A 13,783-nucleotide genomic window follows, 5' to 3' on the forward strand; every position below is an offset into this window, starting at 1 on the left:
AAATAGTTGAGTGATGTGATCGTGCGCGTAAAAGTTGAGAGTGTTACCGCAAAAATGTAATCTTCAAAAAGTGTAATATACAAATAAGTGAAGTTTACTGATCTGTTTTGACTCTACAAGTAAATATCACAAAAATCCTGAAAGCCTAAACCGCTCGGGCCGTTCACAAGTGCCAGTTTTTAAAAATGTTTCGGTTATAACAGCAACATGCACGTTATGAACTCGTAAAAAGTTGAAAAATTCATTTTCTTTCGCTTTTAAAGAGCGAGCATTAAAATTCATAATATTGATGGAATTACTTAGATCCATGATTAAACTTCAGGGTAAGAACAACATCATTCGTAAATTTTAATCCAATCTGGATTGCTTCCATCATGGATGTAGCATTACTCATTGTTTGAATCAAACCAAACAGTGAGTTTAGCAAAAAAGTCATTTTTTCAAACGTAACATCGCCGAGATCAGAAGATCCCAAAGCGTTGCCAGCAGAAACATTTTCAAATGAAATTTGAGGTACCTGCCCAATTTCAGGAAGATTGGTAGAGGATTTAAAATTCGTGGATGAACCCGAACCCGAAACGACGTTGGCATAAGAAATACCATTAGTGTTACCTAACTTTGAGTCCCGCCCGTGTGGATCAATCGGACCGCGCACTGGCTCCCAATCCAGAGGTTGCTGGTTCGAATCCCGCGGCGGGCGCTCTAAAATTCTTTGTGTAAATATGGGTATTCGGCGCCGTCGCTCCGTGCCATACTCTAGTACACTTAGGAGCCCAGGGCGGCGAAGTCCTTGTAGTTAAAAAGGAAGACACTAGTGGTTGGTACTAGCAATGGTGGCCGACAGCTATAAAGTCAACTTCGTTTTCGTTACCTAACTTTTCAACGGTAGGGGTATTTTTAGCATTGTTCGAAAGAGACAACACGAACGTTTGATTTAAAGATGCAGGTACAACCTGACTTTGAGAAAATTTCGGTTTGGATTTCGGCTGATGCTTAGCACGAGAATCCAAAACCTTTTTTCTGATGGGGCAATCCCAGAAATTTGATTTGTGATTTCCACCACAATTTGCACATTTAAATTGGGTGACTTCTTTCACGGGACAATTGTCCTTGTCGTGAGAAGAATCCCCGCAAACCATGCATTTTGGAACCATGGCGCTATGATCAGTACCGTGACCGAATGCCTGGCAACGCCGGCACTGGGTCAGATTTTGGCCATTACCGCCATGTTTCTTAAAATGCTCCCACTTTACCCGTACTTACTTTACTTTACTTTATCAGCAACATGTCTATCGACCCAACGCTGAACTAATCGAAGATTTCCAGGATGCTCGTTCTTGGGCCGCTCGTCTCCAGTCGCCCACAATGTTGGCCGCTCTTGCATCTTCGTCGACTGCACACAGCCAACGCGTACGAGGCCTTCCACGAAGCCGACGACCCCGTCCAGGTTCGCTGCTGAATATCGTTTTAGCCGCCCGCTCGTCCGACATTCTGGCTACATGTCCAGCCCACTTAAGCCTGTCGTGCTTGATGACTTTTACGATATCAGCATGTTTGTAGTCTTGGTACAGCTCGAAGTTCATGCGCCTGCGCCACCGGTCTCCTACTTGCTTGCCGCCGAAGATAGAACGCAGGATTCTCCGCTCGAAGACCCCAAGTGCTCTCTGGTCAGCCTCCTTTAGCGTCCACGACTCGTGACCGTAAAGAGCTACAGGGAGTATCAAGGTCCTATACAGCGTGATTTTCGTAGGCGTCCTTAGGCTGCGGGACCTTAGCTGGCTACGAAGACCGTAGAAGGCCCTGTTTGCAGCACTAATCCGCCGTTTCACTTCGCAGCTCACATCATTGTCGCACGTCACAAGTGTACCAAGATATACAAACTCATCCACCACCTCATATCTTTCTCCATCTATTTCCACCTCCGAAACACCATCACCTGCACTGCCACGCGCTCTGCCAGCAACCAGATACTTGGTCTTGGCTGTGTTGATGGTCAGTCCGATCTTCGCAGCTTCCCGCTTGAAAGGGACGAACGCCTCCTCCACTGAACGACGATCAATACCAATGATGTCGATGTCGTCAGCGTAACCAAGCAGCATGTGCGATTTAGTGATGAGTGTTCCGTTTCTGTGCACGCCTGCCCTTCGAGCAGCACCCTCCAACGCTATGATGAACAGTAAGTTTAAGAGAGCATCGCCCTGCTTCAATCCATCCAACGTAACGAAAGCTTCAGATGTCTCGTTAGCTATTCGCACGCTTGATTTTGCTCCGTCGAGCGTTGCACGAATCAGTCTTATTAGCTTCGCCGGAAAGCCGTGTTCTAGCATAATTTTCCAAAGTTCGTTTCTTTTGACTGAATCGTACGCCGCCTTGAAGTCGATGAACAAATGGTGTGTTTGCAGGTTGTACTCCCGGAACTTGTCGAGGATTTGTCGCAGAGTGAACATCTGGTCCGTCGTTGACCGACCCGCTCGAAAACCGCACTGGTATTCGCCGACAAAGGTCTCGGTCAACGGTCTCAGCTTGCTCCACAGGATTCGGGATAGTACTTTGTACGCTGAGTTGAGGATTGTGATGCCTCGATAGTTGGCACAATCGAGTCTTTGCCCTTTCTTGTAGATTGGGGTGATGAGCCCGTCTAACCAGTCGGTCGGAAGCTGTTCTTCGCACCAAATTCGCTGGACGATTTGATGCAGAATCTCGATCATCCGCGCGCTCCCGTGCTTGAAAAGTTCGGCCGGAAGTCCGTCCTTTCCCGCGGATTTCGCGTTCTTGAGCTCCTTTACGGCTTTTTCCACGTCCTCCAACGTAGGCGGGTCCACAGCTATTCCATCATCCTCAACGTTCATCCTGTCCTCGACGACTCCCTCTCGCATCTCACCGTTCAACAGCTGTTGAAAGTGCTCCTTCCACCTGGCCGCTACCGCTGTCTTATCTGTCAACAGGTTACCTTCCCTGTCGTTGCACATAACAGGGGAAGGCGACGCTTTCTTTCTTACACCGTTGACAGTTGCATAAAACCTCCGCTTATCGTTCGCGTTGTACTGTGCTTGAGCTTCGGCAAGTACTCTCTCGTCGTACTCCCGTTCTTTTCGGCGGTGGGTTCGTTTCTCAGCTCGTCGCAGCTCACTGTATCGCTCACAGTTTCGGCGCGTACCCTTAACCAGCATACGTTTCCTGGCCTCGTTCTTCTCGTCCGTCACTCGCTGGCACTCCGCATCGAACCACCCTTTGGGTTTGCGTCCAGGTTACCCGTAGGCGCGTCCTCGTTGATCCGCTCGTCGAGCTTCCGACTACTCTGCAGCAACGTCGCTGCTCGCGAGGCGCTGGAAGTTCAACCGCGCTATCCTCGCAGTCCGCGGGGTCAACACGTTCGACAGCCTAGCTCGGATCTTGCACGCTACCAGGAAGTGATCAGAGTCGATGTTCGGTCCTCTGTACGATTGGACGTCCATCACGTCCGAGAAGTGTCGACCATCCACCAAAACGTGATCGATTTGTGTGCACGATTCGCCATTCGGGTGGCGCCACGTGTGCTTCCGAATGTTCATGCGCGCAAAGAAGGTGCTACAGATAGCCATTCCTCTGGCTGCGGCGAAATTGACCAAACGGAGGCCGTTGTCATTCGTGCGAGGATGAAGGCTCTCCTTGCCGATGACAGGATGGAAGAAGGCTTCCCTTCCGACCTGCGCGTTTGCGTCTCCGATGACTATCTTCACGTCGTGTCTTGGGCACTCTCCATAGGTCTTGTCGAGACGCTCGTAGAAAGCGTCTTTATCATCATCGGGCTTGTCGTTCGTCGGCGCGTAGATGTTGATCAGGCTGTAGTTGAAGAATTTGCCCTTTATTCTCAACACGCAGATCCGGTCATTCACCACCTTCCACTTGATGACTCGGTTCTTCTGATCCCCAATCACTACGAACCCGACTCCGTGCATCGCCTTTTCGCCGCCACTGTAGTAGATGTGGTACTTGAAAGAGGTGTTGGCGATGGGGTCCACCGCCGTGAATTCTCGCTCTCCATGACCGGGCCATCGAACTTCCTGGAAGGCGGCCACATGCACGTTCAGCTTGTGCAGCTCCCGGGCAAGAAGGCCAGCACGTGCAGGATCTTGGAGAGTTCGAACGTTCCAAGTACCGAGTTTCCAATCGTTGTCCTTTTTACATCGCCTGGTCTGATGCCGATTTATCCGTCCTGAATTTCTTCTTTTGTTTTTCTGAGTTGGTGTTTCGCTTCGGTATGCCGCCTAACCAGGGCTGCGAATACCTAGTCTCGGGTTGGGGCTGCCACCTTCCAGCTTCCGGGACCCAGCTGCGGTTTTCTCTCGACACCGTAACGGGGGTACAGCTACACCCTCCGAAGAGGGTGGAGCCCCCCTTACCCTGTCAGCATACTACCAAAGTTCCCACCGGGGTTGGTTACCCGATCTCTCCAATGGTTACTAGTATTCCTTTACCCGTACATGGAACAAAAACTGAACTTTGTCCAAAAGTTTCAAATTGTTGATTTCATTTCTGTTGAAATGAATCAGATAAAATTGTGAAGTCAAACCAAAGCGAGAAACATTCCCGTTTGATTTTTTCTACATTGGTATTACTTGGGATTGGGCAAAGCCAAGCAACACCTTAAGTTCGTTTTTGATCTCATCCACCGACAAGTCGTTGGAGAGACCTTTCAGGACCGCCTTGAATGGACGAGCATTCTTGGTCTCATACGTGAAGAAATTGTGTTTGTGGTTTTTCAAATAACCAACAAAAGTTTGGTGATCTTGTAAAGATTCCGTCAACAAGCGACATTTTCCTCTTCGACCAAGCTGGAACGAAACCTTCAAATGGCAAGTTTCCTTGCAATTCTTCAGTTGCGTTCGAAAGCTGGCCAAATCGGAGACGGAAGTCACTACAATTGGCGGAGCCTTTACTCGTTTCTCGACGGCAGAAGGCTCAGTACGAGGAGAAGGATCCTTGTCCATAGTTTCGGATAAAACACCGAAACCGTTTGCCAATGGAATTGGAGGATTGACCTCACTTTCAGAATCAGAATCAGACCTCGGATGAGGCTGTTTTCTTTTTCTGTTTCCGTTAGCCGATTTAGCGTTCAAACGCTTCACCGACGTAACGACCAAATCTTCAGAAGATTTGCGTTTACCTTTGTTTTGACGCATTTTGCAAGCAAAGTTCTCTTAAAAAGATGGCTTCGTTTGTAAAATACAACAAAATTTCAGGTGGGGTTAGTCTTGAAAAGACTGTTTAGAATTTTGGAAAATAACTCAGGTAGTCTTTAAAAAGACTGTGAATTTTGTTTGAAATAACTCTGAGCTTAGGTAGTAAAAATACCGCAGCTCTAGTGTCCGTTCACCTCGAAGGTTCGCAAGACACTGACTTTCTTCGCCTTATTATCTGAACCACGGCGCGATATTGTTCTCACATTTTTTTAGCTTCAACGACGGATTGTTATTCACGCACTTGTTTTGTTTCGCGGCTTTGTGAAAAATACACGTGTGTTGGCTTATACAATGACTTTTTTGGTCATCGTATGCTCGCAAGGTACATGGGGGATCTGTTGAGTCTGTGGTAGCGTTCGGTTCGTCGGAAACAGTGCGGCTGTTTATTTCGTCATTGTACAGTGTAAAAGTGATTTTAAAGTGTTGATTTTGTGCGAAAAAGTTGAGCAGATGTTCCTTTTATTTTTTCCATGTGGATTTTCAAATGTTTTCAATTGTTTTTTGGTGTTTTAATACGAATATTGAATGCCTAAAAAGTTGTCTTCTTCATCTTCTTTGCGCTTCGGGCTCGCGTTTCGTTTTCGTGTCGCGTCAGTTTTCTGCTCGACGAGATGTCAGAAATATCAATTTCTGCTTCGTGGGTTCGCAATTTGACAAGTGTTATCCGAGGACTCAGGACTGTTTATAAACATTAAATTGCTATATTTTTATTTTGTGAAATCTGTGGAAGAGCTGGGTTAAGTTAGGCGGTTTGTATCGGAGATGTCGTCGGGAGTCGACTTCCGCTCGCGCGTCCATAAGCCTTCGTAAAGTTTACCATCGTCGTCGTCGCCGTCATTCATAGCGTGTTCGATCCTTGCTTTGAGTGTGTTGTTTCTTAGACTTTTCGATGTTATCGCACAGTGAAATTATTTGAAATTGTGTGATTGTGAAAAGTTCCAGTTGTGCATTGTGCTTGAACGACGTGGAGAAGAAAGCCTACATCAGGGCGGTGGCTGAATATCCGGCTCTGGAAAGTGAAGAAATAGTAGCGGCGAGTTTAAACAATCCAAGCTACGCTGCAACTTCGATGTCTGCCCCGAGCCCCATCAACATCACTTTGAAGGAATATCATCGCGCCGCTGGCGCAGTTCGTAGAGTGAGAATGAGGACAAACTGGGAGAGAACAGCTGATATTTGGTGAGATCAATCCAAAACAACAAATGCATAACAAATGTTAACTGCTAAATACGCGCTGGGTCCTTGTCCATTTGACAAGGGTTCAGAAGTTCTAAATAACGTTTGAATCCGATCGATGCAAACGTTCTTCAGGGCGGGGCTTGTCGATTCAAGCTGAGGTACCTCGCGCTCGGCTAGCCAGCGTAGAAATGGGTCACCGAAGCTCGGCAGAGCTAACACCCACCAAATGCCTATGCGAGTTATTTGCATGTATAGAATGTAGATCTAAAATACATAGAAACAACTCAATTTGTAAGAAGTGACCGCGTGGTCCCGTTTGGTTGGTTGCACACACACACACACATCGTATGCTCGCAAGGTACATGAAAGAGAAAAAGAGAAAAAATGGGATAAGTACAAACTAAAATAAAATCGAACATTGAATAACAGACTAACACAGAAAGAAAGAATACAGAAACCTTATTTTGCAACTAGACAGAACTACCAACTTGTAACGAGAAGTTTACAAGAAAACAACTGAAGTTGTGAAATATGGGACAGGACAAGCAAACTAGAATAGTTAATATATATAATAAAACAGATTGACCAAGGTACCACTAAAGCCGAAATCTGGTAAATTTTCATAATTTTTGGCAACACTTCCAAAAAATGTCACGCAACATAAATTGATGTTGCAAGATACCCAATCAATTCAATTCGAATTCTGAAACGGAATCTCACTAGAATCGTATACGAATTCCGTTTCAAACACAGCAACCATGTTCGAACCGGATGTTGTAGATTTGTTCAGCTATCCTAAGTCATCAAGTACTTTCAGAAGTTTAGGTCCGTGAGTCTACCGCCATAACAAGCAAGAGGTCGATAGATCATATGTGAATAGCATCAGTGGGTATGGTAGACTACTTTGTTGATATGTTGGGATATCAAAGATCATCCAGAACTCCTCGAAATTGATTCCTGTGGGTCTGTAACAAGCAAGAGGTCGATAGATTTTGACTCCAGATCATATGCCAATAGCTTCAGTGGGTATGGTAGACTACTTTGTTGATATGAAAATAAAGAAAATAAAGAAAATAAAGAAAATAAAGAAAATAAAGAAAATAAAGAAAATAAAGAAAATAAAGAAAATAAAGAAAATAAAAAAAATAAAGAAAATAAAGAAAATAAAGAAAATAAAGAAAATAAAGAAAATAAAGAAAATAAAGAAAATAAAGAAAATAAAGAAAATAAAGAAAATAAAGAAAATAAAGAAAATAAAGAAAATAAATAAAATAAAGAAAATAAAGAAAATAAAGAAAATAAAGAAAATAAAGAAAATAAAGAAAATAAAGAAAATAAAGAAAATAAAGAAAATAAAGAAAATAAAGAAAATAAAGAAAATAAAGAAAATAAAGAAAATAAAGAAAATAAAGAAAATAAAGAAAATAAAGAAAATAAAGAAAATAAAGAAAATAAAGAAAATAAAGAAAATAAAGAAAATAAAGAAAATAAAGAAAATAAAGAAAATAAAGAAAATAAAGAAAATAAAGAAAATAAAGAAAATAAAGAAAATAAAGAAAATAAAGAAAATAAAGAAAATAAAGAAAATAAAGAAAATAAAGAAAATAAAGAAAAAAGAAAAAAAGAAAATAAAGAAAATAAAGAAATAAAGAAAATAAGAAAATAAAGAAAATAAAGAAAATAAAGAAAATAAAGAAAATAAAGAAAATAAAGAAAATAAAGAAAATAAAGAAAATAAAGAAAATAAAATAAAGAAAATAAAGAAAATAAAGAAAATAAAGAAAATAAAGAAAATAAAGAAAATAAAGAAAATAAAGAAAATAAAAATAAAGAAAATAAAGAAAATAAAGAAAATAAAGAAAATAAAGAAAATAAAGAAAATAAAGAAAATAAAGAAAATAAAGAAAATAAAGAAAATAAAGAAAATAAAGAAAATAAAGAAAATAAAGAAAATAAAGAAAATAAAGAAAATAAAGAAAATAAAGAAAATAAAGAAAATAAAGAAAATAAAGAAAATAAAGAAAATAAAGAAAATAAAGAAAATAAAGAAAATAAAGAAAATAAAGAAAATAAAGAAAATAAAGAAAATAAAGAAAATAAAGAAAATAAAGAAAATAAAGAAAATAAAGAAAATAAAGAAAATAAAGAAAATAAAGAAAATAAAGAAAATAAAGAAAATAAAGAAAATAAAGAAAATAAAGAAAATAAAAAAATAAAGAAAATAAAGAAAATAAAGAAAATAAAGAAAATAAAGAAAATAAAGAAAATAAGAAAATAAAGAAAATAAAGAAAATAAAGAAAATAAAGAAAATAAAGAAAATAAAGAAAATAAAGAAAATAAAGAAAATAAAGAAAATAAAGAAAATAAAGAAAATAAAGAAAATAAAGAAAATAAAGAAAATAAAGAAAATAAAGAAAATAAAGAAAATAAAGAAAATAAAGAAAATAAAGAAAATAAAGAAAATAAAAAAATAAAGAAAATAAAGAAAACGAAGAAAAAATAAAGAAAATAAGAAAATAAGAAAATAAGAAAATAAGAAAATAAGAAAATAAGAAAATAAGAAAATAAGAAAATAAGAAAATAAGAAAATAAGAAAATAAGAAAATAAGAAAATAAGAAAATAAGAAAATAAGAAAATAAGAAAATAAGAAAATAAGAAAATAAGAAAATAAGAAAATAAGAAAATAAGAAAATAAGAAAATAAGAAAATAAGAAAATAAGAAAATAAGAAAATAAGAAAATAAGAAAATAAGAAAATAAGAAAATAAGAAAATAAGAAAATAAGAAAATAAGAAAATAAGAAAATAAAGAAAATAAAGAAAATAAAGAAAATAAAGAAAATAAAGAAAATAAAGAAAATAAAGAAAATAAAGAAAATAAAGAAAATAAAGAAAATAAAGAAAATAAAGAAAATAAAGAAAATAAAAAAAAGAAAATAAAGAAAATAAAGAAAATAAAGAAAATAAAGAAAATAAAGAAAATAAAGAAAATAAAAAAAATAAAGAAAATAAAAAAATAAAGAAAACGAAGAAAAAATAAAGAAAATAAGAAAATAATAAAATAAGAAAATAAGAAAATAAGAAAATAAGAAAATAAGAAAATAAGAAAATAAGAAAATAAGAAAATAAGAAAATAAGAAAATAAGAAAATAAGAAAATAAGAAAATAAGAAAATAAGAAAATAAGAAAATAAGAAAATAAGAAAATAAGAAAATAAGAAAATAAGAAAATAAGAAAATAAGAAAATAAGAAAATAAGAAAATAAGAAAAGAAAATAAGAAAATAAGAAAATAAGAAAATAAGAAAATAAGAAAATAAGAAAATAAGAAAATAAGAAAATAAGAAAATAAGAAAATAAGAAAATAAGAAAATAAGAAAATAAGAAAATAAGAAAATAAGAAAATAAGAAAATAAGAAAATAAGAAAATAAGAAAATAAGAAAATAAGAAAATAAGAAAATAAGAAAATAAGAAAATAAGAAAATAAGAAAATAAGAAAATAAGAAAATAAGAAAATAAGAAAATAAGAAAATAAGAAAATAAGAAAATAAGAAAATAAGAAAATAAGAAAATAAGAAAATAAGAAAATAAGAAAATAAGAAAATAAGAAAATAAGAAAATAAGAAAATAAGAAAATAAGAAAATAAGAAAATAAGAAAATAAGAAAATAAGAAAATAAGAAAATAAGAAAATAAGAAAATAAGAAAATAAGAAAATAAGAAAATAAGAAAATAAGAAAATAAGAAAATAAGAAAATAAGAAAATAAGAAAATAAGAAAATAAGAAAATAAGAAAATAAGAAAATAAGAAAATAAGAAAATAAGAAAATAAGAAAATAAGAAAATAAGAAAATAAGAAAATAAGAAAATAAGAAAATAAGAAAATAAGAAAATAAGAAAATAAGAAAATAAGAAAATAAGAAAATAAGAAAATAAGAAAATAAGAAAATAAGAAAATAAGAAAATAAGAAAATAAGAAAATAAGAAAATAAGAAAATAAGAAAATAAGAAAATAAGAAAATAAGAAAATAAGAAAATAAGAAAATAAGAAAATAAGAAAATAAGAAAATAAGAAAATAAGAAAATAAGAAAATAAGAAAATAAGAAAATAAGAAAATGAGAAAATGAGAAAATAAGAAAATAAGAAAATAAGAAAATAAGAAAATAATTTTCTTTATTTTCTTTATTTTCTTTATTTTCTTTATTTTCTTTATTTTCTTTATTTTCTTTATTTTCTTTATTTTCTTTATTTTCTTTATTTTCTTTATTTTCTTTATTTTCTTTATTTTCTTTATTTTCTTTATTTTCTTTATTTTCTTTATTTTCTTTATTTTCTTTATTTTCTTTTTTCTTTATTTTCTTTATTTTCTTTATTTTCTTTATTTTCTTTATTTTCTTTATTTTCTTATTTTCTTATTTTCTTATTTTCTTATTTTCTTATTTTATTATTTTCTTATTTTCTTATTTTCTTATTTTCTTTATTTTTTCTTCGTTTTCTTTATTTTCTTTATTTTTTTATTTTCTTTATTTTCTTTATTTTCTTTATTTTCTTTATTTTCTTTATTTTCTTTATTTTCTTTATTTTCTTTATTTTCTTTATTTTCTTTATTTTCTTTATTTTCTTTATTTTCTTTATTTTCTTTATTTTCTTTATTTTCTTTATTTTCTTTATTTTCTTTATTTTCTTTATTTTCTTTATTTTCTTTATTTTCTTTATTTTCTTTATTTTATTTTCTTTATTTTCTTTATTTTCTTTATTTTCTTTATTTTCTTTATTTTCTTTATTTTCTTTATTTTCTTTATTTTCTTTATTTTCTTTATTTTCTTTATTTTCTTTATTTTCTTTATTTTCTTTATTTTCTTTATTTCTTTATTTTCTTTATTTTCTTTATTTTTCTTTATTTTCTTTATTTTCTTTATTTTCTTTATTTTCTTTATTTTCTTTATTTTCTTTATTTTCTTTATTTTCTTTATTTTCTTTATTTTCTTTATTTTCTTTATTTTCTTTATTTTCTTTATTTTCTTTATTTTCTTTATTTTCTTTATTTTCTTTATTTTCTTTATTTTCTTTATTTTCTTTATTTTCTTTTTTTCTTTATTTTCTTTATTTTCTTTATTTTCTTTATTTTCTTTATTTTCTTTATTTTCTTTATTTTCTTTATTTTCTTTATTTTCTTTATTTTCTTTATTTTCTTTATTTTCTTTATTTTCTTTATTTCTTTATTTTGATTGGTTTATTTTAGAAAATTAGAATTCTTCATTTTAGAATTTTAGAATTTTAGAATTTTAGAATTTTAGAATTTTAGAATTTTAGAATTTTAGAATTTTAGAATTTTAGAATTTTAGAATTTTAGAATTTTAGAATTTTAGAATTTTAGAATTTTAGAATTTTAGAATTTTAAATTTTAGAATTTTAAATTTTAAATTTTAGAATTTTAAATTTTAAATTTTAAATTTTAAATTTTAAATTTTAGAATTTTAGAATTTTAATTTTAAATTTTAAATTTTAAATTTTAGAATTTTAAATTTTAGAATTTTAAATTTTAGAATTTTAAATTTTAAATTTTAAATTTTAAATTTTAAATTTTAAATTTTAAATTTTAAATTTTAAATTTTAAATTTTAAATTTTAAATTTTAAATTTTAAATTTTAAATTTTAAATTTTAGAATTTTAAATTTTAGAATTTTAAATTTTAAATTTTAGAATTTTAAATTTTAAATTTTAAATTTTAGAATTTTAAATTTTAGAATTTTAGAATTTTAGAATTTTAAATTTTAAATTTTAAATTTTAAATTTTAAATTTTAAATTTTAAATTTTAAATTTTAAATTTTAAATTTTAGAATTTTAAATTTTAAATTTTAAATTTTAAATTTTAGAATTTTAGAATTTTAAATTTTAGAATTTTAAATTTTAAATTTTAGAATTTTAAATTTTAAATTTTAGAATTTTAAATTTTAGAATTTTAAATTTTAGAATTTTAGAATTTTAAATTTTAAATTTTAAATTTTAGAATTTTAAATTTTAGAATTTTAAATTTTAAATTTTAAATTTTAAATTTTAAATTTTAAATTTTAAATTTTAAATTTTAAATTTTAAATTTTAAATTTTAGAATTTTAAATTTTAAATTTTAGAATTTTAAATTTTAGAATTTTGAATTTTTGAATTTTTGAATTTTGAATTTTTGAATTTTTGAATTTTGAATTTTTGAATTTTGAATTTTGAATTTTGAATTTTGAATTTTGAATTTTTGAATTTTGAATTTTGAATTTTGAATTTTTGAATTTTGAATTTTTGAATTTTGAATTTTGAATTTTGAATTTTGAATTTTTGAATTTTTGAATTTTGAATTTTGAATTTTTGAATTTTTGAATTTTGAATTTTTGAATTTTAATTTTAATTTTGAATTTTTTGAATTTTGAATTTTGAATTTTTGAATTTTTGAATTTTGAATTTTGAATTTTGAATTTTGAATTTTAAATTTTAGAATTTTAGAATTTTAGAATTTTAGAATTTTAAATTTTAGAATTTTAAATTTTAAATTTTGAATTTTGAATTTTGAATTTTAGAATTTTAAATTTTAAATTTTAAATTTTAAATTTTAAATTTTAAATTTTAAATTTTAGAATTTTAAATTTTAGAATTTTAAATTTTAAATTTTAGAATTTTAGAATTTTAAATTTTAGAATTTTAAATTTTAAATTTTAAATTTTAGAATTTTAAATTTTAAATTTTAAATTTTAGAATTTTAGAATTTTAAATTTTAGAATTTTAAATTTTAAATTTTAAATTTTAAATTTTAAATTTTAAATTTTAAATTTTAAATTTTAGAATTTTAAATTTTAAATTTTAAATTTTAGAATTTTAAATTTTAAATTTTAGAATTTTAAATTTTAAATTTTAGAATTTTAAATTTTAAATTTTAAATTTTTTAAATTTTAGAATTTTAGAATTTTAAATTTTAGAATTTTAAATTTTAAATTTTAAATTTTAGAATTTTAAATTTTAAATTTTAAATTTTAAATTTTAGAATTTTAAATTTTAAATTTTAAATTTTAAATTTTAGAATTTTAGAATTTTAAATTTTAGAATTTTAAATTTTAGAATTTTAAATTTTAAATTTTAAATTTTAAATTTTAAATTTTAGAATTTTAAATTTTAGAATTTTAAATTTTAGAATTTTAAATTTTAGAATTTTAAATTTTAGAATTTTAAATTTTAGAATTTTAAATTTTAAATTTTAAATTTTAAATTTTAAATTTTAAATTTTAGAATTTTAAATTTTAAATTTTAAATTTTAAATTTTAAATTTTAGAATTTTAGAATTTTAAATTTTAAATTTTAAATTTTAAATTTTAGAATTTTAAATTTTAAATTTTAAATT

General features: G+C 29.6%; 2 protein-coding genes across 2 annotated transcripts; both read right to left on the reverse strand.

Moving 5' to 3' along the window:
• Positions 1-1,289: 1,289 nt before the first annotated feature.
• On the reverse strand, positions 1,290-3,170 carry LOC119769087. The gene has a single exon (XM_038260990.1). It carries the CDS (start codon positions 3,168-3,170, stop codon positions 1,290-1,292), a length of 1,881 nt encoding a protein of 626 aa, XP_038116918.1.
• Positions 3,171-3,293: 123 nt separating this feature from the next.
• LOC119769088 (craniofacial development protein 2-like) lies at positions 3,294-4,393 on the reverse strand. The gene is made up of 2 exons (XM_038260991.1): positions 4,383-4,393; positions 3,294-4,203 (listed from the first exon to the last, which is right to left on the reverse strand). The coding sequence occupies exons 1-2, from the start codon at positions 4,391-4,393 to the stop codon at positions 3,294-3,296; spliced, it is 921 nt and encodes a 306-aa protein (XP_038116919.1).
• Positions 4,394-13,783: the final 9,390 nt, after the last annotated feature.

The sequence above is a fragment of the Culex quinquefasciatus genome, chromosome 3, assembly GCF_015732765.1.
Source record: "Culex quinquefasciatus strain JHB chromosome 3, VPISU_Cqui_1.0_pri_paternal, whole genome shotgun sequence".
Classification (NCBI taxonomy): Eukaryota; Metazoa; Arthropoda; class Insecta; order Diptera; family Culicidae; genus Culex; species Culex quinquefasciatus.